The sequence below is a fragment of the Chironomus tepperi genome, unplaced genomic scaffold, assembly GCF_022539635.2.
Source record: "Chironomus tepperi strain 1889 unplaced genomic scaffold, CSIRO-AGI_Ctep_v1 contig_33, whole genome shotgun sequence".
In the NCBI taxonomy this organism is placed as follows: Eukaryota; Metazoa; Arthropoda; class Insecta; order Diptera; family Chironomidae; genus Chironomus; species Chironomus tepperi.
Genome location: NW_027226155.1, coordinates 1,697,867 through 1,724,548, shown reverse-complemented (window position 1 = coordinate 1,724,548; position 26,682 = coordinate 1,697,867). Strand labels below are relative to the sequence as shown.

Below are 26,682 nucleotides of genomic sequence, written 5' to 3'. Positions count from 1 at the left end.
TTTAGAGAGCGAAATATAAAGGAAAAATAAAGGAATTTCATGTATTGTTGGGTTGCATGATTCAACTATTAAATTAATAGCCACTATAAAGCTGATTGACTTTTTTTTGTTCTTTACTGCTAAATATCTCGAAACTTTTTAAGTTTTATTCTTCCTCTTTTATTTTCCACCTAGATTTGGAAGCCCATCAAAAGAGACATAGAATAAAGAATTCATTAAAAAGTAATAAATGTTCCAACTTTTACAAGGATATTCGGATGTTCTTTGTAGTGCTGGTAACACGAAAATTTATTGGAAAGTCATGGGTCAAAATTTGATGTAAGGAGCGCATTTAATCGTTCAAGGTCGTTCATTTATGATAATATAGATTAGATGGTTCCGAGTTAAACAGGTTATGATCAGTTGAATCCAAATACTGGTATATCCTAGTATACCTAGCAGTGGAGACACATTATGTGCCAAAGACCTCAAAACTCCATTCAACACACGAACCGAGCTTCATAACTAGAACGGTGAAAAGAAAAAAGAGCTTCGAAAATTAGACATGGCCTGGGATTGAACCCAGGACCTTTGGTACGTATGGCCAACGCTCTACCATTTAGGCTACTGATGCCATTTCACCGTTTAGGTTGCCATACTTCTATTCTATTTTAATCTATTGAAGATGGTGTTTGAGGAAAGATGATGTTGCGTTTGTGCTGTAGTCCAACAAAACGATAAGAACTGTACAATGAGTAATGAATACAGAAAGTTTTAGTATGCTTTGTGCTAGATTCTATGTGTTGCCTAATAACCTCCGGTAGCTCAGATGGTTAAAGCGCTTGACATGTAATTAAGTCCACGTGAGTTCGAGTCTCATTCGTTCGATGTTGCGGAGAAGAGTTCTTTATCTCTAAAACCTAAGTTGCAGTAAGCTTCCGAACAAAGGATCATGGATATAAAGTCATGTTAAGGGTAATCTGCCAGTGCAAATGTATGCCCATGTATTTGTCATCTACGGATAATCATTTAGATAATCGATTATAATCTAAAGGTCCTGTTGTTTGTTCCAAAACAGCCGTCATCCAGCACACAATGATATAAAAGTCGTGAAATGACGAAGTGACAAACTACACCAATTTGTCAGCCATAAAAGTCACATACAGAAATGCATCTCTCAAAATAGTTATTTGCAACAAAAAGTCAAGACAAAATGAGCCCGTACCTGAATAGTTCTAAATTTCCTGTTAACAAAATTATAATCGAAAAATTTCCATAATATTTCATTCAAACTTTTCCTCTTTCCTTTCTTTATTTTTTTCATATTATTTTTTTCACCGTATATGCTTTTCTCACCTTTTTTCCGGGGGGTAAATAATAATAATAATATGTGAGTGTGGAAAGGCAAAAAAATTGAAGCATGAGTTATATTGTTCATATATGTATGTATGTCGTGTCTATTATTCGACTTATAATTTTTTTTTTTTGAAAACAATTTATGTTGATTTCTCATGGCATGAACATGTTGGTGTAAATTATTGTTAGTCTCCATTCATATTATTGCTTCACTTTTATCCACTTCAATAAAAATATTACGAAAATTGCTTTATATCTTCTTGTTTCTATTGTGGGTCGTTGTTTGAAGTATTGATAGATCTCAACCGGAAAAAATGAGCAGCAAGCATGTCTAATGAGAATTTTTGAATAGTTATCGAAAGTTTTAGAGGCGATCAACTGGAACTCGTTCAGGATGTTTGAATGCTGTCCTATGTCGATAGCCATGATGAAGACTTTATACTGGAAACAGTGATTTGGTTTAAATTCTAATTTAAAAATTACTACTTACTTACTTCCTTGGCGAAGGCGTACGGGGCTCATTGCTGCATTTAGAATTCGTTGGAAGCTGGATCAGTCTTTATATAACTTCTGCCAGTTTCCAATTCTCAGCTCTTTTTCAACGTTGTTTACAAATCTCAAATCCCGAATATCACAAAACGGTTAATTTACCAAAAATCCGGAGCTATGCATACACCATACATTTGGTTCCGATGAGGCAACACGCCAGATTCACTTCGATCTGGGATTTCGTTTTGCCGGGTTTCGTATTGATTACCCAGCTTGTGCTGAGACAGATCTTAGACAAATTTCGTATCGTATTTTAAGCAGCAATGCTCCAAATTCTACCTTATTACCTGAAAGTCTAGATAGATTGCCAATAAACCATGTCTAACAGTGGTGAGCAACCTTCTATTTTTCGCGGCACACCTTGGAGGTAAGCAAATCCCAAAACCGAACAAAGCTTGCAGCGCATGGCATTTCCAAAATTATTCCTCAACACACTAGTGTGCCAAGGCACAGAAGTTACCCACAACTGCTCCAAATCGAACTCCATTCATCTAATAGTGCCATAACTCAATCATCATCTTTTGATCAAAATATGTGTTTTCAAAAAATAATCGAGCAATCATAGAACTTTTTCAATTTCTATTCAATAACTTCCGAAAAACTTATATCCATATGTAAATTTTGACCTTATTTTCACTTTCATTGTTGCCATCACTTGAGTAATAAATCAAATACAAAATATAACATTGTATGTCACATAAATTTTATCGACCATTCCATGAAAGACATATAAATCGATTGAGAAATTTTCATACGATTTAATAAATGGGTAAGAAAAAAACTTTCAGCATGCCTCACGCATAGCTATCATGCGTTGACACTATGAGTGTATGATGAATGATATTTACAGAAGATTGATTCGCGTGGCTTAGACTTGATATAGCAAGAAGACATCATTGTTTTGAAGTCTATAGACAAAGAATTGACAGTCACCTGTTTTTTAATCCACAACAATTAAGGACAAAAATATCAAATTTCACATTTTACTTTTTATTCATTATCTGATATCTATTTAATTCTAACAATGAACACACATCAAAAATCAGCAATTTCAACCACATCACATCCATGTCTTGTATATTGTATAAATAAATAAGCGCCAAGCTTTACTCTATAGCTTTATTGAAGCATTTCAAAGGAATTATTCTATATGAAATTATTGGAAAACTTCAAAAGATAATGATCCTGTTTCATGTAAAGCTCACATTATTCATAATATCATCGACTGATCTAATTTATTTAGGTTTCTACTTAAAAACAAATTGATGTATGGAATTAAGGAGTCGTGGTGAATGTTGGGCATTGTTTAAAGATTTAACATGTCGTGCAACGCATACTGTAGATCAGTGGCATAGCAGCTAAAGAGATTAAGCATGCTTGCTCAAGAGCAGAGTAAGCTTAGCTCTTGATTGCTATCCGCCTGTTAGGATTGCTGTCCAATTTAATTTGAGCCACGGCACACTTTGGATGTAGTAAATTGTTCGCCACATGCATGCTCATCTAGTATGTTTAGCTCTCGAGAGCATGTTATCTGCCTGTTAGAGGTGCTGTCCAAACTTTTTAACTTCAACTCCAGCCACGACACATTTTGAATATAGTAACTAGAGCTTGTTCTACAGCACACAGTTTGGACACTCTGCCATAGATGTAAATCAGTTATCCAGCCACAGGCATGGCTATTTGACAGTTGTTGCCCCAATGGACAAAACTAGCTGATGGCAGCACAAATGTATTTTTGTCCACAAAGGTTGTGTCCCTAGTAGGTCCTGCGATTTATAGCATGTGCCTTGATCTACAATTGGTCCAATAATGTATAATCCACTAAACTTCAACTCCACATCCAAAATAGTATCAACTCCACATCCTAATAGCAAAAGCCACAATAACAAATATTCTTTTTTTATCACAAAAATTACAAAGCAAATCCATAAATTTGAATTTTTTTGATTTTAAGCACAGCACAAGATCTTTTGAAGAATCCAACACAAAAATATTTGATCACATCTAAAAAATACGTATTTTGGAGTACATTTGTCAGCTACGTCCGAAACTTGGTCGAGTTATGTATTTGAAAAAATAGCACAATGAACATAAAGACTATTAATCTTAAAGCTCAGATTCCTCCTTATTTATTAAATGAGATGTATTATCAATGAGTTTCATGAGCGTTGATAGTTGATGGAGCCAATCTTGTAATACATTTTCTTGTTGACAATTGGCTGGCTTATCTGATGTTACATGATTATGCTTAAATGTAATAATGCCAGTAAGTCTATCAATTTTTGCTTTTATTGATTTGTTAACAATTAGGTTGCATAGATGCTTCTCAGTTTCATCGACATTAATATCTAGAAAGTCACTAATATGTGATAAATATGCTCGTTGGTAATAAGTTGCAAAAACTTTGATATTATGCTCAATTGTTGATGTACGAAGGTCTTTCCAACATTTTAGACCTTCTTGTGTGTTGACATCGAATATTTCTAAGGCGAGGAAGTCATCCTTGAACTTTGCCTTCATTGTGTACCAATTAATCAACTCAATTGTCGTGTATTCCTTTAAAAGTTCACAAAATGATGGAACTTCCGATATAAATTTATGTTTCGACAATACATGCATCATAGTAAGTTTCTCATAGTCAAATGGTGCTAAAATGCAGTAAGCAATCGAGTATGACAGCAGTTTCTTCCTCTCTTCCTTTTGTTCTTCCGATTGCATCATTTCCGTGTTGATGATGGCTTGATAATGTCTTGATGTATTCAGGTAATTTTCATATTTGTCAATTTTAATCATGAGTTTATAGAATTGAATTTTTAAAGCTTGATATTCAGGTGTTTGGTCTAAAATTTGCTTGTTAATTTTCTTTGCTACAATAAGGCATTTGACATTCTCTTTTGATTCTATCAGAAGTTCCATCAACTGCAAAATTATTTCAATTCTCTCCTTCCGTTCTAAGGATGTTAATGTGTCAAGTTTGAGATCCTCAAGTATCTTAATAGCACCTTCTACATCACTATCATTATTTCTCCTCATTGCTGCATATTCCTTGCATATTTTTGCTCTTTCTATTTCCGCATATAATTTTCCATCCGTTACGTACTTGAGCGTTTCCAGCAATTTCATTTTTATGGAGTTATTCTCGATTTTATCAACAAACTCACAGCATTTTCTAATCATTGTACCAATTGCTTGTTCTGATTGGAGATGCTTTTTTAGTGCGAATGTGACGATTATTTCATTCAGTTCTGAAAATTTCGATGATTCGAAATGAATTTCCACAATCCCAACGAGAATACGTCCAATGGATATTGCATCACCAACTGTTCGATACTTTTTCTCAAGTTGATACAATTCCTCGAGAGCTTCACTAAAATCCTTTGTTTTTACTGTCTGGATGTGCTCTATGGACACTTCCTCCAGCTTATCATCAACTGTATCAACTTCCATGGCTGTCAGATGCTAAAAATTGATAAAAAATATTGAAAATAACTTCAATGTCAAATTTTTGAATGAAAATTTTACCTAATTCCCTCAACTTGATATCCTTTCAATGATTCGTCTATTGACAAGCAGTTATTAAGTAATTTAAGACTATCCTGGTGTCCATTTATCGATTAAATATTTAATTTTTTACGAGAAAATATTTAAGCTAGAACTTTTTTGCAAATCATTGTAAAATCGAGAAAATTATCCTTTAAATATCCTTACTCTCATCAGTCATGCGCAGTTCTTTTGTTTTGGATATGTTGCTCGTCACTCTCTCCAATTTTGGGTAAGCGGGAAGATATTTTGCATATGTTGAGGTTAAAAATGCCATGAATATGCTTTATGTTGTGTGAGTTTTGCTGTTCTTGTTGATTTGAATGCATTTTGTTGATATTTGTTTGAAGATCCAGTCATAGTAATGCTTTATCATAATTTATATTCAATAACGGCATTAGAAATTTAATTAATTGATAATAGTTATGAATAATATGTAAATTACTAATGAAAGTATGTAATTTTCGATATTACAAGGTTGAATGTAAAGATGAAGTATTTATGCAGGCTAAACATCACCTTGATTACATTGCATTGCTATGCTCATGGTTTTTTAAAAGCCTTCAAATAGTTTTTCATTGATTACTTTTAAATTTTCCGTCAAGATTATACAAACTCTTATCATATTAGCTGAATATATTGATTCATTGATAAATAAGTTATTGATTCCTAGTTAATTAAGACTTCTGAAGTAATAAAGAACTCAATACGGATTGTAAATGTTAACTACGATGTTTATTCTTTGGAGTTCAAAACCAAACTGAACTTTTGCATCAAAAGGGGATTGCAACAATGTAAAACAAATATTATTCAAATCTCAAATGAACGTTACAACACTAATCATCCGAATTTATTTGTTGCTTCAATTCCAATTCCTTTTATGGAGTTCCATTTGATTTTAAACCATCTTTCCCTCCTAAAACTGAGTAAAACAAACATTTTTGCAATAAAATTCTCACAATTCTCTAAATTCACTAAAAAAACATAAATCAAATGAACGACTTCCTCACACAAAAACACAATCAAATGCTCACGATCTCCATTTAAGCCACAAGTGTAAGATGAAGAAGAATGAAACAATATATGAAGTTGTTGGGAAAAGAGCGATCATCTTTTTTGTTCTCTCATTTTTTAACTTTATTCGTTATTTTTTACATCATCCAACATGCTACGCCCATTTGATTGTACGATATTCTCATCGACATTTATAGCTGTATCCAATGAACAGTCCCCAAAAAATAACAGAAATGAATAAATGAGTAAAGATTTACGCATAATGAGCGAGTTTATAGTAAAATAATGTAAATAAATTTTATGAAACAGCACAAAAAAGAAGGAATTGGAAATGAGCGAAGATCAATAAAAACATAAAACAAAAATGTGTCAAAAAAGGAAATAGCTACAATAAAGAATATTAAAATATTTTTTGTGTCTTTTATAATCTGTTCCTTAATCTCCCCTAAATTTCACACATTATGAGACAAAATCAGAAAATGGAAAATCCCAAAGAAGTTTTGGGAATTTTTAAGGTAAGCTTTATTGCACTGCTGATTAGTTTTAACACCAATAATGGTTTTTCCCAAAAGTATGGTCACAACTTTAGACTGTTGTGGAAATTCCAGACACAAAAATGTGCGAGACACTAAAAGGAATTAAATCCAATGCTTCCTTCATTGTTTTTCTTTGGATTTATAAACATTTTTGGTCTTAAATGTCCAAAAACTAAATTTCGTCGTCCAAATATTTTTGTGCCTTAAAAAAATCTTCAGCTTCCGGTCGATCAATTAAAAAAATGTTTAGTAGCACAAAAAAGCAACATCCATGACCTTTTGAAATTTGACCCTCGCTTCTAAGATATTGATACACGAGAAATTATACCTGATTATGGCAAGCATTAAAAAGATCATTTTTGGTTTCTTTCGGGAAAAAAAGAGGAGAGAAAAATTTCTGTTAATGAATTTTTATGCTTATGTATGTGTCAAAGAGAAAATTTATGTTCCTAATGTTTGGGAAATTTGTTAATGATGTGTAGGATGTTTCTCTCATCAGGAAATGTTGGTTGTGATAAGGAAGTGGATGAAAGTCAATAATAGTTGTGTTTGTGTTTGGCAAACTGATCTTATCATTGATTCTTATGCTTTATTCATTATAGGAACTTAAAATCCGAACCCGAGTGACAGAAATGAAGAAGGATAACGCCACGGAACCTTAAAGGCTCCTTCCCTAAACCTCCTTAACAAATGATAAATTATTGTATGTAAATCGAAATCAGACTGACCTTTTTTATGAAAAAAGGGGTTTGAAACTATGTAGCGCTTTTGCATCTACGCTTCCATGATCTAGGGCAAATAATGTTCATCGGTAAATGATAAATTATTACTATTGTATGTAGATCGAAATCAGACTGACCTTTTGTATGAAAAATGGGTAAAATATGCTTTAAACTATGAACCGCTCGCAAATTCAACGCTTCTCATTACTAAGTGCTTCTAAGTGCAATATTATCTCATTACCAAGCCCGTGTGACGTTTGAACGAAACTTCAACAGGACCAGTTATAACCAGAGGTTTAAGTCAAATTGAGTAATGCCAGAGATCGCTACAAATCTATTAAAATTTGTATAAGAAAATGCTTTTACAATTGTCATTGCAGAAAAACTTGTTTTTAAATGTTTAATCCATTTTAGTGAACTGAGAGCGAATAAAAATCGACTAAAATTTGTATGAAAAATGCTTCACTAGTTTAACAACTCTAGTTATAAATTATAAATTGGAAAATTATCCTTAGAGCTCAGATAATGAACTGAAACATCGACTAGAATGCCCTAGAAAAATTCAAAAATCCTATCTATTTTCGGGATTTTTAAAATTTCTAAAATAAAAAATAAATTGAGTTTTTTACATTAAGCCTCATGTTTTTTAATGGAACTCTGAAAATTTCAACTAGATTTTTAATGAAATCAATTTTGAAATTTCCAAATTTAAAAGAATTTCCGAAAATTTCAGATTTTCCATTTTTGATTAGAGAAATTTCCTAAATTAAAACATTGATTCTATTTATTACCTTAAGCTACCTGAGTTAGGTACATACATATCAAGTTTGAAACTTGCAAAAGAAAAACTTTTTACTCTTTAATTCAATAAGTTTGTAATTAAATAGAATAATACAATGACGACAATTTGTAAAGGACACGATGAAATTCTATTTTAGGACAAAAACTAAAATTTGCTGGAAATTATCCACATTGTGCTGATTGCAAAATTAAGCAATGATCTTCAGTCTATAGAATCAAGTGTCTCAATTCAAGATCGAACTTAAATCTGCTAAAAATCAACCAAACATATCCAAAATCCCTAAAAATACTCATCAACAGTTCCATTACAAAACTTCCAAACAAATCCCACAACAGAAATTAAATATGCTCATTATAAAAAGTGGGAATTTCAGAAGCATAAAGATCCACAAAAAGAATTTCTTAAAAACAAAAAAAAGGAAGGCAAAACAACCCGAAAAAAAGAGATCTTCTCTAATGAGATGAAAGGAACAAAAATTTTCTCTTTAACTGATCGTGGAACTCTCTCATTAGTAAAGAAAAATTATTCATGTGTATCATAGTGTTAGTGTCAGATATGTGCATAAAGTTTTACTTGTCGTCGATGAAAATTCATTACGTTCAGTATACGTCGAGATCTCATAGAGATAAAATCGGAAAATATTTAGTTCCAAAAAAAAATTTTATTTTTTAAATATTGCGATAACAAAAAAAGAGTTGTGCATGTAAAGTGCTAAAAAATATAAAATAATTAATAGATTAAATGTGTAATATTGATACCAAAGAATGGCATTATCACCAAAGTTAATATTAGATATAAGTCAATCACAAATGGAAAATTTATCATTAAGTTGTAAAATGATTAAAGTTGAAAATTCAAGTGATAATGATAGTAACAACAATAGTCCAAATGGACCACATCATAACCACAATCACCATCATATTCATCACAATAATAATAATAATAATAATAATAATAATCAACATAATCACACGGATATGAAGTATACGGATTTAGATTTATCAGTTCCATCGACAGTCAGTTTTTATGAGCAACAACCATCTGTATTATCAGGCACTGGAAATTCCACAAGAAAAAGGAGGGTGTCAACCAAAAGTATACATGATGAACATAATCAGCATTATCAATGCAGTCCAATTGATGTCGATGGAGATGCAAAGAGATTTCGATTTGATATTGAAAATTATGAATCTCCCGTCGTTCCAACGACAATCTTTAAATATTGTTTAAATAATAATGATGAGTCTTATTATTCACATGACATGAAGCACGATCAGTATGGTATGACTGAAAGTTCTGAATCACAATCACCTTATGGATATTCAGTTGCATCACAAATGTATTCAAATGTTGATATTAACCATCATTATTATTATTCACAAACAAATAATCATCAAATACCCGAGCAAGTTCAACAATTTAATAATGTAAGGAACACAACAAAACCTCAACCAGAATTGCTTACTGTTGAACAGCCACGATCGTCAAGCGATAAATGTCTTCAAATTGTTAAAGAAAAAATTCATAAAATTAAGACCAAGAAACTTAAACTTCCAAGAAAAATGAGTCCAATTCGATGTGATCCTGAGCAGAATAAGCAAATTAGATGCATGGCAAATGTACGAGAGCGACAAAGAACACAAAATTTAAACGACGCATTTCAATCATTAAGAAAAATCATTCCAACACTTCCAAGTGATAAGCTGAGTAAAATTCAGACATTGAAATTAGCAACAAGGTAAGCATTGATTATTATTTTGTATTTTGGATGATTTTAAAGTCACTGGATGTTGTCAAATTGATAAATTCTTGAATTTTGAAGTTAAATACAACTTCTTTAATGCTTAAGACTCAATAGCAAGCATGAAATCTTTCATTTAAATCTTCCTGGATCTCATCAACATAAAAAACATTAAAAACTCAACATTTTAAATTGAAAATTTGATACTTTTCAAAAATAACAATTCCATTAAGTGCCTAAAGAGCTTTTCTTGACGTTTTCAAGAATGATTTTCAACCGATTCTCAAGAATTTGACCGAAAAAAAAGATCTTCTAATGCTTACCGCCAAAAAAATAACACACAAACAGCATAACACATAACATTTTATATCTTTTTATGTGAATCATAAAAATAGCATTAAGAAGGCAAGTTAAAAAAAATGAAGGATGAGCTCAAGCAGAGATCCCCTTCTTGGTATTAACCATAACATATGTTTCTCCTCAAAGCCTAAATGAGAAGTAATTTTTTGACGACGCAAAGGGAGGGCGAAAAAATATAAAAATTAAGTATTTTTTTTTAAAAAAATTTGCTAATAAAAAAAGACGAGAGTTGAAGCATCCGGATGTTTCCGGTCGTAAGCATTTCAATAACTCCAGTGGCTTTATTACATCTTTTCTCTGATGAGCTTATGATGAGACGATTTATTGCATTTTCCATCCTCTCATGTCGAGAAGAAAAGGAATACATACGAAAAAAGATATTTCAATTAAGAAAGATTAATGAATCGTCCGGAAATGTGAATGTCGAAAAGGAATTTTGAACAAATTTTTCATCTTTATTTTCTTCTCTTCCTTCTACAGTTATATTGACTTTCTATGGAAAATGTTGACCAATGAATCATTATCAGAGGATCAATCATCAGACACATCAGGATCAAGTTCACCGGCACAATGCATGCAAGCATTTCAAAATGGTAGCACAGGAAGTCCAATTGTACCAAATGAGAAATTAAATCTTATGTTTAATATGTGGAGAATGGAAGGAGAATTGACAAACTCGTCTAAAATTGAATGAGGATCGACATCAAGTTTGAAGTCCTATGGATCATTTAAATTGAGTCATGATCCATGATATAAATTGGTTAAAAAATATTTAAGTCGTGCATTTATGATTATCAGATTCGAAAAACAGCATTTAAGACAGATTAACAACATTTGGGGGCAATTATAGAAGTTGATAAGGGCAATTGACTTGCTGATTTAAACGGAAAGTTGAACAATATATTAAATTTCTCATAAATGCATGAAACTTGGCATCGTTCGCAAATGACATTTATAAAAGATTAGATTATCTTGTTTAGAGAAGATTAGATTAAAAATTAGACTAGACAAAGAGAATGCTTTTAGGTACCGTAGTGATATTACTGTACTATGAAAGCATGATCTTAGTCTGTTAGGGAAATAGAGTATATTGAGCAGTGTTTCTCAAATTTGTTTGATTGCGACGCAAAAGGATCTAAGTGCTTTTCTGATACTAAAACAAACTATCGTGTCGCGGCGCATAATTTTGGAACCCCTATTTTATACCTGAGTGGACAAATATACATTATAATTAGTTCATGGCAAGCGAGTGTCCAGTTGCTGACTAGATCTGACGTATTTTGTCAATTCGAGATAGTGTCGCATAGATTCCCATATTTCAATCTCAATCAGTGTTGCCTAAGCATTGCTGTGCCATAGCACACTTTGGTGTTTAGCCACAATCACAACCCCACACGGCATACGGTTCATGGCTTCCAAAGGTCCATGGTTTCCAAAAAATTCTACGCTTCACCATCTAATCACGGCACTCGGTTTAGACAGTAACATTTCTAAATGCTATCGCAAAACCACAATGCGACACTTCTGAAGGTATTGACAACTTAACAGTGTGTCGCAGAGCATAGTTTGAGAAGCCTTGCTTTATAATGATCCATGGATCCCTCAAATCTAAATCTAAATGCAAAAATGTCATTTGCGGACGATTCCTTGTCACAAAACAAAAAATATTCTGAAAACTGTACGTATCTTCCAAATAATCAAACAAAAAAGTTATTAAAAGTGATTAATTTGTTACATAAAGCTACATATTTTGTAAAAAAATAAAAATTTTTAGACTTAAGCAAAAAAATTATTTTTGTCCATAAAAAAAGCAGCAGAAAGGAAAAGAAAATTATGCAAGAAAAATAAAAAATAAAAAAAATTGTTTAAATTTTTTGATACATAAAAGCCGCATCTTTAAATAGAATTCATTTTGCAGTTCCAGACGCATTCATCTCTCCATTTTAAAATATATATCTTCATGTCTTCTTGTTTATTACTTTTTTTTTGTCCCCCTCTTTTTTTTTCGCTACTTTTTGTCTCTTGTGCATGCAAAGAAGAACTTTTCTCATTTTGCAAAGTCGAGCATTTGACACAATCAACCTTCAAGGTTTCCCATTCTTTATTTCTTTATTTTTAAATTTATCTCCTATATGTCTGCATACTCGATCCAGTAAAACGCTTCACAGCCATTGCATCATGCCTATTTCTTATTCATAATTTAATGTAATTGGGTTTATATGTTTCACATTTTGTAAAATTAGAGTTAATAAAAGCTGTTTTAAAAGTAAATAAACATTAAAAACAACTTCAAGCAACCAAACATGATGCTATTTATGTGTGAATATGTAGACGGTGTTTTCTGAAGAATTATAAATACAAAGTAGGGGTAGAGACACAAGTTTGAAAATTTGTCTTTTTGAAGGGTTTTGAAGTAGAAAGTTTGTAAGGATTACAAATTTAGTTTGGTTTCTAGGATCTACTCATGTTTCAGAAGATCAGTGTCCACAATTTTTGCTGCACGGCACACTCTGCCTCAACCGAAACCGCACACCACATAAGGTTCATAACAGTTTGGACAACATTGTTTTAGATCCTTCATTACAATTGTTTTTAAGGAATCAAGCCTATGGAATGTCTCACATGATCGACCAATTTACATTTGTAACTGCTATGTGGAGCAATAGTTGAAAATTTAATTTTAGGACTAATTAAGCTGAATCTTGCACTAGGTCTGAGGGGCAAAACGACAACTACATCGACTAGTTAATGGCAAAATATCAAAATGACAAGGATACACGCCTAACGACACTTTACAAGAATTGTCTCATTTTGGCGTGAAAACAAATTGGCCGTAGCATATCGCTTCAGTAGTTTTATGAACTAATCAAGCTCGATTACTAGCATTGTAGATTTCGTATTAATAACAGATTTGTACACTCATACATATCGGCACACTTGGCTAAATAACCAAATTTTCCAATTGAATTTCACTCGTTGCCTCGTAACCGAGGTAACAACATTTCAATTTGTATCAGGATATATATTTAAATGGATTTCTTAATTTGTGTTGAATTTTTTGTTGGAATTTGGAGAATAACTTTGTAATTTCGTGAGCATTGGGCAATTCCTTGTTGTGTCGATAGCACTCATTGATTGAGAGGTTGGTCTCTGGTGGGATTCGAACCTACGTATTCACCAATGAGTGATATATTCCGGTTTGTTGCCTAACCACTCGGCCACAGAGGCCTGATTATCACCCTGGCAGATTCGACTATATATTGCTTGATACCCCAAATTCGACTTTGCTACATAAGACTAGACTCCAAAGCAGAGTTCGAAGTCGACTCACATTTTTTATGGGACCTTTTCAAACAAAATTCAAGTCAACAGAACAAGCACTGCTCCAAAAGGATAGGTAAGAGTAAATTCCTAACAAATTGAATCACAATAATTTGTATAATTAAAGTAATATGTCTGTAGACAAAGCTAACGATGATGAACTACAATCTAATTTTAAATAAACATTAAATCTACCTCTCCTTTCATCCCCGCTTAAGTAATCACCATAAAACTCAGAAAAATTTCATTTTGAGAAAAACGCACTAAAAGCAATTATTCAATTTATCATATATTTTTTTACATCCATCCATCTCGTTCTATAAACATCACAACGTCGAATTTTCCTTTTTTTTCACATTCATTTAAAAAAAAAGAACTGAAATGAAAGAGAAAAACTGTTGCGAGAAAAATAAACATTTTAATCGTTATATGGACTATCGTCATGTTTGAAAATGATCAACATGATCGTCATCATCAGTGAAGTAAACGACGGCATCTAATAACATCAACAATAAATGGAGAATAAGAATAAAAGAAGAAGATGTAATTGCCTTAAAATTTTATAAATATTTATATCTTTTGTGAGACTTCTGAGAAAAATTTTCCCATTCCTTCCATGTTTAATTCCTCAATCATTTTTAGTTTTGGGTGATCAAAATTTATGTCCTAATGCTGGTGTGTTTGTTGTTCTTTTTCTCCATAGTTTATATTCTTCTGTGTCTAGAGTTTCATCATAAATCAATTTAATTAGTGGAAAATGGCCACTCTTTTTTTGGATTTCCATCAAGTCATTAGAATTTAAAGTCTCGTTTATCATCAGCTCAAATCATTAATTAGTCAGCTAAAAGATTTTAATTAATATTTGTCTTGTTTAAAAACGCATTAAGTATTTTTGGAAATTCTTTTGAAGACACTGATGGAGATGAGCATTAAAATGCAAAATGCTTTGATTTTTATTGCTGAGCTGTGATAATATGAAGTCAATTAGAGAGTGTGGGCAGGTGATAAAATGAATTGTTAATTGGATGATGGAAATTTACTTGACATTGAGTCATAGTGATACATAGTAAAGGATTTTTATAACTAAACTTGTCAAATCCTGGACTTCAATCATAGTACGATCCGAACCACTTCTTGATGATAGTTGTGTAGACTTCAAAAGGAACTGTTTAGCTGCATTTAAAGTTAGAATCAATCCTTATTGGACAGACTTACAATTGTCTAGTTCTAAAGATATCAAACTACATAACGACGGCATCAGTCAACTAAACATGTAACCAAAGTTGCAAAACAGGCACCTGTGACAGGCAAAACCGTACAAATTCTTGATAATTTGTATGGATTTGTAAGAAAAACCATACAAATTATCAAGAATTTGTACGGTTTTCGCCTGTCACAAGTGCCTGTTTTGCAACTCTGCATGTAGCAAAGTCATAAAACCCAGATAGCAGTCAATTTGCTGGTTGCATTTTATTCAGCTATCCAATTGATAGTTGACTGTAGTTTCCAGGCACTAGAGTTTGTTGAAACTTAATTTGGGCACTTAATATGTTGGGTTTTGACTGTATAACAGGATAATAACACTTTCTAAACAACTTGTTCCGAACGGGAATCGAACCCAAGTCCAACGATTTGCAGTCGTTTACTGTTACCACTAAGCTATCAGGGTTGTATTGAAGTGATTGGCAGAATATCAATTTAAACTTCGTTTCTAATGTGAAGGTTTTTTGAGAGTCTATAGATCTTTACCATTGATGTGGCTTTTCTTGGAAACTCCAACAGAACTCAGTTCAACAGTTCAATCTGAATTTCCTCATATTTCATTCCTAAATCTGTTAATTAGAATAAAAATTCCTTAGTTTAATTAACAGTCATTATTCTTTTTCCAAAATGCAATCGAGTAGAAATAGTAAATGACGATTATGTGAATTTAATCTACTGTAACATCCACATGCTTAGTATTACCCAATTACTACTGTATTTAAAGCAATGAAATAAAACAAATAAATGAAAATTTTTACTATTTTTTTTTCGTTAATTTTGTGGTAATTAAAATAAAAATTTCAATTAATATCGAAAAAAAAGACGTTTTACTGCCGCAAAGTCACAAAAAACTCAAAAACACGAAAAAGGAATCCATTAAACTAAAGGCAATGTTTATTTCTGTCTGATTTAAAATCTTTTATATACATTTATTTTTTTTTATAAATATATGCTGTATGTAACTTAATATGATCTGTTTCGAATTAGTGATGCTAAAGTAACCTTACTTCACTCATTTATTTCAGCATCATCATCATTTACTCACATTTGTGTGTTTTTTTATTACAATGAATGAGTTTGTGAATGCTTGTAGTTGTTGTTGTTGGGATGTGCAGTTTTGCATGCAATTTTCATTTTAAACTTATTCTAAGATGATTTTTGAATGAAGTTTGAGAATAAATTGAAGAATGTTTTAGAGATCAAGATCATATTGTGATGAAAGGGTTAGAAAATGCTGAATCTTACAGAAAATATGTAATTCCTAATGACGAATTGCAAGAAGGACTAGAACCGACGCCATATGAGTTTAGATTACATTTTCGTCACCCTGATCAATTGGGAGTTACTTGATTATATGGCAAAGTGTCACGTAAAAATTCATACATTTGCTGTATCCGCCTTATTACTGCACTCTGATTGATTTACCACTGAATGGACTTCACAGGAATCCAAAAAGCAATAAAAAAGCACTTTGATAATTGCAGAGCTTCGAACTCTTGATCCTGAACGTCCAAAAACCCTTGGAAAGAAGATGTCGATGGAGACAGTATTATTCCTGAAATTGGAAATTGGACGACAGTGATAGAGCCAGCTTGAGGCACCATTTGAATGAGTAAGTCAGTTAAATAACAGCAGTGGCGCAGTGTTGGCTTTTCGACTCCAGTTCGATCCCAGAAAGAGTTTCGATGGATACAAGTACTTTTTCCCTGTTCTAGGCACGTCAAATTGACTCAGTGACTCAGTCTGGACAGTGACTCAGTGTGGACCCTAACCTCCCTTACTTACTTACATCGTTGGCCGTACAGATCAACTGTGATTCATGACTATTTTACATTATAGAATGGAATGTGTCCAACGTAAATATATGTATACATGCCTACATAATGACAAGTAAGAAAGTCATATGGGAAACTGAAATAAAGGCGCATTTTAGAATAAAACATCAATTTTTAATATTTTTGTAGTTTAAGTATCTTTAGTTTTTAACAATTAAAAAAATTGCAACACTTTTCCTCCAAAATTTTTTCAAGTTTTTTCACCAATTGCGTCTCAATTCCTTTAAATTTTTCATCAAAACTCAACAACATTCTGTGAAGCTTATTGCTCAATTCTTTCTCAATTCGGGCAAATTTGTCATCCATTTTACCATCAAATTCTATTAAATGCGACTCAAGGCTCTCTACTTTGTCACTTAACGACGTGAACTTGTCAGTCAATTCATCAAGTTTGATTCCTTGACCGTCAGTTGTAAGCTTTAAACTGTTTAGTGATGTCTGGATAGAATCTTGAGAGGACTTAAGGTCAATAAAAGGACTTTTTAGTCCACATTGTGACAACTTTACATCCTCAAAATATTCATTAATTTTCTTTTGACCATCATCAATAGTTTTACTGACCACAGTAAGTTTTGTGTCAATTGACTCGATTTTTCTCAACTGTTTACAATTTGAGCATTTTTCATTTTTAAGAATTTCAAATTTAGACTTTAAAGTACGAATATTAAAGAATTTTGAATTTTGGAAGGATTTTTCAAAGTTTTCAAGTTTGGCATTAAAAGCTTCAGAATTTAAAGATTTGGACTCAATTTCAAGGTTCTTAAGTTGAGTGTCGAGGGACAAAAAGTCAAAATTTGAGCATTTTGACTTGACAACTTTTATGACTGACTGAACTTTTTCTTTAGAATCGAGAATATTTTGAGCAACACAAGGAACTGGACTGAACCAAAAATATCTTAATTTGGTCAAATTATCAAAAACATTTGGATCTATATAAATTATACTCGGTTCCTGAAATCCTACAGCTTCTAAATTTGGATTATAATCGAATAATCCATTTTCTATAACTTCAATTTGGTTGTAATACAAATAAAAATAAACTAAATTTGGAAATTCTTTTAAATCGGACTGATGGATTTCCTTTAATTGACAAGTTTCAAAATAAATCACTTTAATATTTTTAAATATTTTTTCAAAACCTAAAGGAAAGACTTCAATTGTTTTACTGACAGCATAAATGATAATAACATCATCGTTGGTTTTTGAACCTTCGTGTGCTCCACTAACACTGCTGATTTGTGCTGATTCTTTAGATATAATGTTTGGATTGTTGTTGATTTCGCAGCGATAGTTGACACCTACAATATGGTAGTTAAAATGTCCATAATTACACTTAATACTAGTCGATGTTGATGATCCACAGAATGCACTGATGAGACACAAAGCAACGCTAGACGAGGAAATGACACAAAAAAAAATAATTTCAATTTTTCCACAATTTTTTAATTTAATTTTTTCAACTTACAAAACTATTTTAAACATTTTTTAAACTTTTCACGAAATTGAAATGCACAAATAAAAATTTTTAGTTCCTTTTAAGTCAAAAGTTGGACAGAAAGTGATGAAATATTGAAATTTTAAAGTGAATTTTATTTGAAAAAAATCTTAATAAGTTCTCAGTGAATTAAATTTGCTCATTTGAGAATTAAAAATTGAAAAGAGATAGCATAAATATTTTAGATAAGAACTGACTATATTGGCACTGCTTATATACTGAAATTGTTCACTCATGGCACTGTTTATACAATTATTATGTATTAAATGAATTGGGGGTAATTTTAAATTAATTTAATATTTTTTAAAAATTTTTGATTTGAATTTCTAGCACAAATCAGCTATAATGTTAATAAAATGTAAAGAATAAGCAAATTTCAGTTTTAATACCATTAATCCAGTCATTAAACTTCAAAACATTTGTAAAAATTTAAAATGTATCAACATTACATCCATAAGGTTCACCAGTAGATAATAAACATTTCCAATTATCACATAAACTTCACCTCCACTATCACCACGACATACACCAGCACCTTATTACCAGCACCAGCACCCAATCCTCCCTTTGAATACACCCAAGAATTCAAATATTTAATACTCAAAAATAATAAACTACCAAATATCTAGGAATTAAAAATTCAAAAATCACCTTAATAACTTGCATCCAATAAAATTAAAATATATGCAGCACCAAGCACTAAAATCAACAAATTAAAGGAATAAATGTAAATATATGTTAAAATTTCAAAATTTCCCAAATAAAATTACAATTTTTTTCAGCTCGCAGATTCCTTGGGAACAAATTAAAAATTCCAACCATATTGAGCATTTTTCTTCAGCATATCAGGGAGAAACCCAAGGATTTCAATGCCATAAATTAACACAAAAAGAAATCGGATGTGTAAAAATTTAAAAAGTAAATATTCACGTGCGGAAACTTTTATTACTTACAAAACTATTGCTGTTTGTCATTATCCTTGCTATTTACCATGAAACATATGAATAAAGAATAGATAAATAGGTAACATGCAGACTTCATAGCGCCTTCGGGTCATGCAAGATGTTAAAAAATTAAAAATTCAAATTGCTGATTTTTTTCCATGTAAATTCGAAAAGCGCCAGGGATTTAAAAGTCTTGGTAAATAGAAAGGAACAACATGTGATAAAAATGTGTTTTCCATAGCCGAAGACAATAGAAAAAAAAGTTTCACATACCCATAACATGTAAATTAAATAATTTGCAATTCCGTTTTCCTTAAAGTAACAGAAAAAGGAAAAGAGAATCAAAGAAAAAATGGAAATAAGCAGCAATTTTTATTGTTTTTGTTCTTGCATTCCATGCATGTATTTGTAATGCATTTGTAATAATATATTCAAATGAAGATGCAATGTTTTATGATTCTGCCTTCTCACTCTCTCTTGTTCTTCTTGCTTATCTGTTTCTGTTTTGTTTTTAAGAATAAATGAAATTCTTTAAATGCACACGTGCAGTTCCTTTTTTTGATTTTTTCTTGTTTTTCTATACTTTTCGTTTAACTTGGTGGGTTTTTCTGTTGTTTTCTTTTCGGTTCTATAAAATGTGTGCCTGTAAATCATGAGAAATGATAATTGAAAGTCATTTTGTGTGATTTTTTTAATGCTTAACATGTTTGATTCAGAATTTGATGCATTTTTTCTCGAAATAAAAAGACGACTGTTGAATCAAACTGATGTTTGCTGTTGATCATCGATTCCCGAATAGCGTAACTCAGTTAATAGATCAATAATCGGACTACAGCCAGGCAGGCTGGCATGATGCTAAATTAAAATCACACCAGCCTGGTTCTAAGGAAGATTGATAGTGTCTAGTTGCGATAATTGACCGTTTAGTCGATTGATTATATTAATCAATATTTCGCATATACCACCATGGGATTGAGAAGTTGATATCAACGTTACAGCATCACTTATCACAGGTATAAATTTGAATATATGTAATATGCATATAATTCATCGTCTGGAAAATACAGTTTATAGTGCAATAAGAGTGAATTCCCTAAGATGGCACCTAGAAACTGACTATATCCAGCTTCAGGCGCCCATCTAATGGACTCTAATACATACGATTCGAAAAAGGATATGGAAAATATTTTCCCTGTTTAGTCTCGACCCAATGATTGCTGATTAAAATTACCAGACCATGCAAATCAGTGATTCATGTTAATGATGCCTGAAACTGTATCACTGATCACTACCACTACGCCACTGATTCACTTCGACCCATAATCAAATCAGTTTTCAAATTTTTAATATGTTTCAATAAAACAAGAGCTTTTCTAGTGCATATGAATTTGAATTATTTCTGATCAGAACTAAAGTCAAAATAAAACCCAAAACCACTACACGCTACTGAATTTAATGATCATTTTGCCTAAAAAAAATTTAAAAATCATCTCAAAACATTTGAGACATTAAAATGCCATAAAAAGCGCCTAAAAATCTCCCATTTAGTTTCTCAAATTCTCCCACACTTGATATTGTAATTTCTTACATTTTTGCAAAACGAGACGAGAAACACTTTGTACGCATGATAGCGTGGGAAAGATGCTCAAAATGAAGGCAATTTTCTTGTAAAAAAGCAAGACGAGATGATGATGATGATACAGATTGTTAATGAGTCAAATAATCATGACAAGACAACAGCTGTTTACATATTGCAATGATTTTTTGTTCAGCAACCACAACAACAATATTCATCTCGTCTGTGCAAAACTGATCTTCTTCTTTTTCATCAAGATGCGATGATGGCTGCTGCACATGAAACAATTTTCAGGTATTCAGTAAAAGGAGTCGCATCCAATTTAAAAACCAATGAATTTACTTCTGAGAAGAAAAAAAAAGATTCTTTTGTGGTTGACTGGCAGTGTCATCATAATTCATTCGATATTGCGGAACAACGATGTGCATCTCTACCCTCCTTTACATTTTTGTGCTGTACAAATGACACTTTTATGATGTCGATGGAGAAATATGATGATCGAGTGAGAAAATTTATGAGTTTTGGCGGCAGTTAGGAAGGGTGATGTAGATATATGTTTATATTATTTTTTGTGGATAATGATACAAGTGTAGATCAACATGATCAACTGTATATGAATGACAAATACATATTTTTATCATTAATTTTACGATTATTATGATGAACTTTAAATTATCATAAAAGATTATAATTCAAATGAAATATCAAAAGAAATATCTCAGAGATGAAGGCACTGAATTATGACAAAGAAAATGATATGAGAATTTAGAAAACAACTTAAAATTCATCTCTGCATTGCTGTCTTGCTTGTATTCTTTTATTTTAAAAAAACGCAGATGTTGCTTTTTAAAAAAAAATTGTCGAAAAAATCTTGACAAAAATATTCTGGACAATTTTTTGCTGATGACAGATTTCGTGTGTGTTTGTGACTTTTTTGGGCAGTTTGTCTTGGAATTGTTGTAACATTTTAAGCAAGATTAATGAGGGTTTCCGTGAATAAACTGTTCCAAAAGTCAAGAGATTGTAAAGTGTTCTTTTTGAAGGGCAGCTAAGGATGGATGTCTGAACCTAATGGAATTGGGGCTTTCAATCTATTGAAGAACAATGGCACTAGCTTGGCGTCCATCCTTATTATTCGGATGGATCACGCACTGCCACTCGATTTGGCCAATGAAATTTTCGCAACTTTAAAACGGTTTTAAACGGTTTTATACCATAGCCTAAATAGCAAATAGCACGAGCCAGTTAATTCATCCAAAATCTGGACTGCGTGACTCTGTCATGGTGCAAAATTAAAACGGAATCCATGGCACTAAATTAAATTTACATCTGCATTAGACCCGATTTATGGTCAATTATCCGATTTGTACTATTGTTGTAAATTATAAAAATAGATATACATTCCACTCTTGCAACAAGATTGCAGACAATGCTTCCATGTTTCTAACAAACCAAACGCAAAATTCAATTGTGGTCTTTAATACGACGACCACTTTTCGGTGGTACAGACTTCGATTATACATCGATCAGTATAAATTAAGTTTAAATTGAAATATTGTCATTACGGCAACAAGGAGGAAGTATACTTGGAACCAAGTTAACACCAAAGCCCCTTCGTCTCCATAATGGCAACATTTCAATGCATGCCGATCGAGTTCCACTAGTTGTAATATTGACATTTGAGGAACTAGCCAACTTCATTTTACACTTGGGCTCGAATAGTATAATTACAATCAATTGGCAGCAAGGTGATGAACAAGCTTTGATTCGTTAAATGACCGTTACTTGGTTCTTAGTAATAAATCCACAAGGCCGTTGCATTTACAACATTTGGAAGTGTCCAGATTGCAGATTTATAATGCATTTTAGAATTTTCTACAGCAATAAAAATCCAACCCTTTTATTGCTAAGCATTCCTTAAAATCCCAAAAACAATTTGGTATTTCCAAAATTTCTCACCAATTTTTGGGATTTTCCCAAGGTAGCAATTAATAGCAATAAATCGATTAGGTAAAAATAATTCATTTCTCACCAAGGAATTGCCAACATTAATTACTTCATATCCCATAAGGCGCTTCTATCACATAAATAATGAAACATTCAACTTCTCTCATATTCTCTCCTCTTCATCCTCTTAAGAAATGCTTAAAGAAATAAATTTAAAAATTTTCATCGTTTGTCTTGTCTTTAACATTTTGAGAATTAAAAAATATAAATTTAATGATCATTTTTCTTATTTTGTCGCTTTTTCATCATTTCTGGGGTTTCTGTTTTCATTTTTTTTTCTTCATGAATTTATCGTTTTGCTTTGATGTCGTCCAAATGTGAAGATGAACTCTTTAACTTCTCAATCTCTCCATCTTTATTCTCGTTTCCTTGCCGAAAAAAAATACAGCAAATTTTCTTCTATTTTGCATTCTTTAATATTTTTTATGGCAGTGTTGTCTAAACTGTGTGCCGTGGTACGAAACTTCTTGTAAATTTGAATCGCATGCAGTGTACGGCCGAGACCCCGTCTCTTACCACAAATGAGAATTGATTTGTACGGCCAGCGAAGTAAGTAAGTAAGAAGTCTGACTTCGAAGCTGACCAAATGTCAAGTGTATACCTTCTCGTGGTTTATTAGAGCTATAATCCGGGATAAGTACATTCAAGGATTAAGTAAGAGTCTATTCAAAGCAATTTGTCTGAAGAATGGCAGCCTCACATTAAGCCTTACACCCGACCATTTCCGAAATCAACTTGTCCAAAGAATGTAACTTAAACCAGAGCTCGAAGTCAACTCGACTCTATGCAAAATCCGAATTGATTTCAAGATGTGACTTAAGGTAAACAGTACTGGACTATTGAAGTTTGCTATCCTACCTTTGAATGGAATCTACAAGGAAAACGACGACCAGGAGCTACAAAAGTTGCTTGTCGCAGAACAGTGATGAAAGAATGTCAGCTAAATGTTCGGTTAGACAATTTGTACAAACTAGGTGACAGAGTCGGCCACATAGTCAAATGGAAAGGCTTTTGTTGTAACCTCAGCTCTACTTAGAAAAATGCTCGAGCGCAAAAGTAAGTTAGAATAAGTCATCAACTGGACATTAACTTTGCCATTAACTAGTTATAACAAATTTTTGTCCATAAGGAGTAGTAAATCACCACCAAAGTGTGTCAAGAACCAAAAAAGGTTTTCCAACCCCTGCTTTTATGCAATAAAGTAAGCAAGACGATGATTGCAAGAGAGGTTCCATTTATTTATCTTAACATGCGAGAAATTTATGAACATTTGAATGAGTGATGTAGATGAATGATAAAAAGGGTTTTTTTTTTTCTCTTACTGGATTGCCTTTCACATTCGGTAAAGTGTCAGTGAATTTTGTTGAAAGAAAAGTGAAGAAAAAAAAGTTTAATGGTTTATTTATAAAAACAGTCAGCAGTGCAAGGAGAAGGAAAAAAATTAAAAGTGAGAGAAGAAAAAAAAATTATTGAAAAATCAACTTGCGACCTCCCAAGACGATGCGGTGTTTGTTGAAAATTCTCGCAGTTAAAATTTACATTATCAGGTGGCTTCATAAACATGACATTTTAACGAATTTATATTATACAGCAGAATGAATGTCTCTCGGGTGTATTTGAACGAAAATTGAGATTTATTTGTGGCTGTGGCGCATTTTGGCTTTGGAATTTGTACTTGATTATTTAGACATGTCTGTTGACGTGTGATTTTCTCACAAATAGAGTCGTCTCTTAATTCATTGTTGGGTACTGGCAGATGTTGCTTGATATTGTTGACTCTTCTTAACAACCTGTATCTGTCTTTTGATTCTTTTTGAAAATTTTATATAAAAGTCGGATGGCATAGAAACACAGTATTGCGAAAAATTTGTGAATCGATGTGGCTCAGTGACGTAATGAACTTAAATACTTTTAATGTCGTGAGAAATGTGTGAATCCTTCCCGAATGGACATATACATATTATAACTAGTTGATGTCATGTCAATATCCAGTTGATGACTAGTTCTACCGTATTGTTGTCTACTTGGATCGGTCTCTGATGAGAATCGAACCCGTCCTTAGAAAAGACTGAGACAGATATCCGTTTTGTTGCCTTACCACTCGACTACAGAGGCCTTGTTCTCGCTCTGGCAATTCGCCTATTTATGGCTCGATGCCTCAGATTCCATTCTGGTCAGACATCACATTATTATACGACTATTCATTAACTATCAACCATGGATTCGAGACTTGACTTGGGGAATTCTGTCATATGTCCTTTTTGGAATCATATTTAATGACGGTGCATGACCTTCATATAGGTTATAAGTATTAATGTCGTCAAAGCAGTGGTTTGAATCTTACCACAAGCTTGAAGGTTCCAGGCGTTGAGTGATTGCTACATCCAATATATAACAGAGTTGCAAAACAGGCACCTGTGACAGGCAAAAACAGTACAAATTCTTGATAATTTGTGTGGTTTTGTAAGAAGAATTTGTATGGTTTTTGCCTGTCACAGGTGCCTGTTTTGCAATTCTGCTATACAACTCAGTTTTATATTAGATTCACATTCCTGCAAAACTAAAATTTTCCAACCTTGTCCTATTGACAACCACAGACACAATGAAGCTTCAAGAATTACACGCTAAAAATCAAACATTCCACAAATCACTAGATGAATGGTGAGAAAATATTTTCCCAAGAAAAAAAAAAGAAATTGATGGAAGAAAATGAAGAAAATTAGTTTATGAGCATCATCACTCTAATTTTTCATTTCTAGCGTGTCGGTGCTAGATAATCATTATAATCCCACAAGATCCAATAATTTAATTTTTTAATTACATTTGACTAACTCCAATGGGAATTATTTATGAGTCATTATGTCAAATTTCATTTCTAATTCTCATCCAACAAACATCCATTCATGGAACTGACTTATTAAGAATTGGGAAAGGAAGTGTTACGTAATGAGTTTAGTTCCTACAAAAAGTCTTACAAATAAATGAGATAAAATTCCATTTTTTTTTAATCCATATCCATTGGGAGTAATAGATGTTTTGAGAATGAAACATTTTATGGCTTGTTTTATTCAATGTAAGACTACAAACAACATGTGTTCAATAAGAAATAACGCACAAAAATATTTTCTTTTCTCGTGTAAACTGACTAGCTAACTAAACATTAAGACTTTTTTTTAAAAAAAAAAAAAAGAAGAAAAATACAGTTTATTAAATTAAAATTTAAAGGCGTTTGTCAGAGTTTGTGACTCAGTTGAAGGAACTAAATAATTGTTTTTTTGTTTGATGAATGGTTCTGAGAATATTTGGACTTGATGATTAAATAGACTTGCTTTTTGTATGAATGAAATTTTGCCATTTTTTATCAGGAATTTAAATTTGTTGACAAATTTTTGATGGATTTATGATTTCTGTTGAACTCGATTTTTCGTTCATTTCGCACAAAAATTTGCATTTGGGACAGCGTCGTACTTATTTGGCATAGTTTCACATCTTATTCTGGGACTATCCTAACGCTTGCGGCTGACCTGGTACCGAATACGTTTTACTAGTGCTTATTACCTCGCTTCCCTTACAGAACATTTGTGATCCATAGTCTTTCACAGAAGTCTAAAACTATCCCTGTCACTTCCAAGTGCATTATTT

General features: G+C 32.2%; 2 protein-coding genes and 1 pseudogene across 2 annotated transcripts; 1 reads left to right on the top strand and 2 right to left on the bottom strand.

The window, feature by feature from the left end:
• Positions 1–3,765: 3,765 nt before the first annotated feature.
• Positions 3,766–5,795, bottom strand: LOC139094754 (26S proteasome non-ATPase regulatory subunit 12 pseudogene; annotated as a pseudogene).
• Positions 5,796–9,103: 3,308 nt separating this feature from the next.
• On the top strand, positions 9,104–12,434 carry twi (twist family bHLH transcription factor). Its single transcript, XM_070645130.1, has 2 exons — positions 9,104–10,236; positions 11,080–12,434. The coding sequence occupies exons 1-2, from the start codon at positions 9,263–9,265 to the stop codon at positions 11,291–11,293; spliced, it is 1,188 nt and encodes a 395-aa protein (XP_070501231.1). The 5' UTR covers positions 9,104–9,262; the 3' UTR covers positions 11,294–12,434.
• Positions 12,435–17,158: 4,724 nt separating this feature from the next.
• Positions 17,159–18,565, bottom strand: LOC139094577 (putative leucine-rich repeat-containing protein DDB_G0290503). The gene is made up of 2 exons (XM_070645693.1): positions 18,484–18,565; positions 17,159–18,408 (listed from the first exon to the last, which is right to left on the bottom strand). Exons 1-2 carry the CDS (start codon positions 18,498–18,500, stop codon positions 17,166–17,168), a joined length of 1,260 nt encoding a protein of 419 aa, XP_070501794.1. The 5' UTR covers positions 18,501–18,565; the 3' UTR covers positions 17,159–17,165.
• Positions 18,566–26,682: the final 8,117 nt, after the last annotated feature.

Excerpts from the sequence above, each read along its gene's own strand:
- twi (XM_070645130.1), top strand. The coding sequence starts at position 9,263 with ATGGCATTATCACCAAAGTTAATATTAGATATAAGTCAATCACAAATG. Across the intron at positions 10,237-11,079 it reads ACATTGAAATTAGCAACAAG|TTATATTGACTTTCTATGGA; the intron begins GTAAGCATTGAT and ends TTCCTTCTACAG.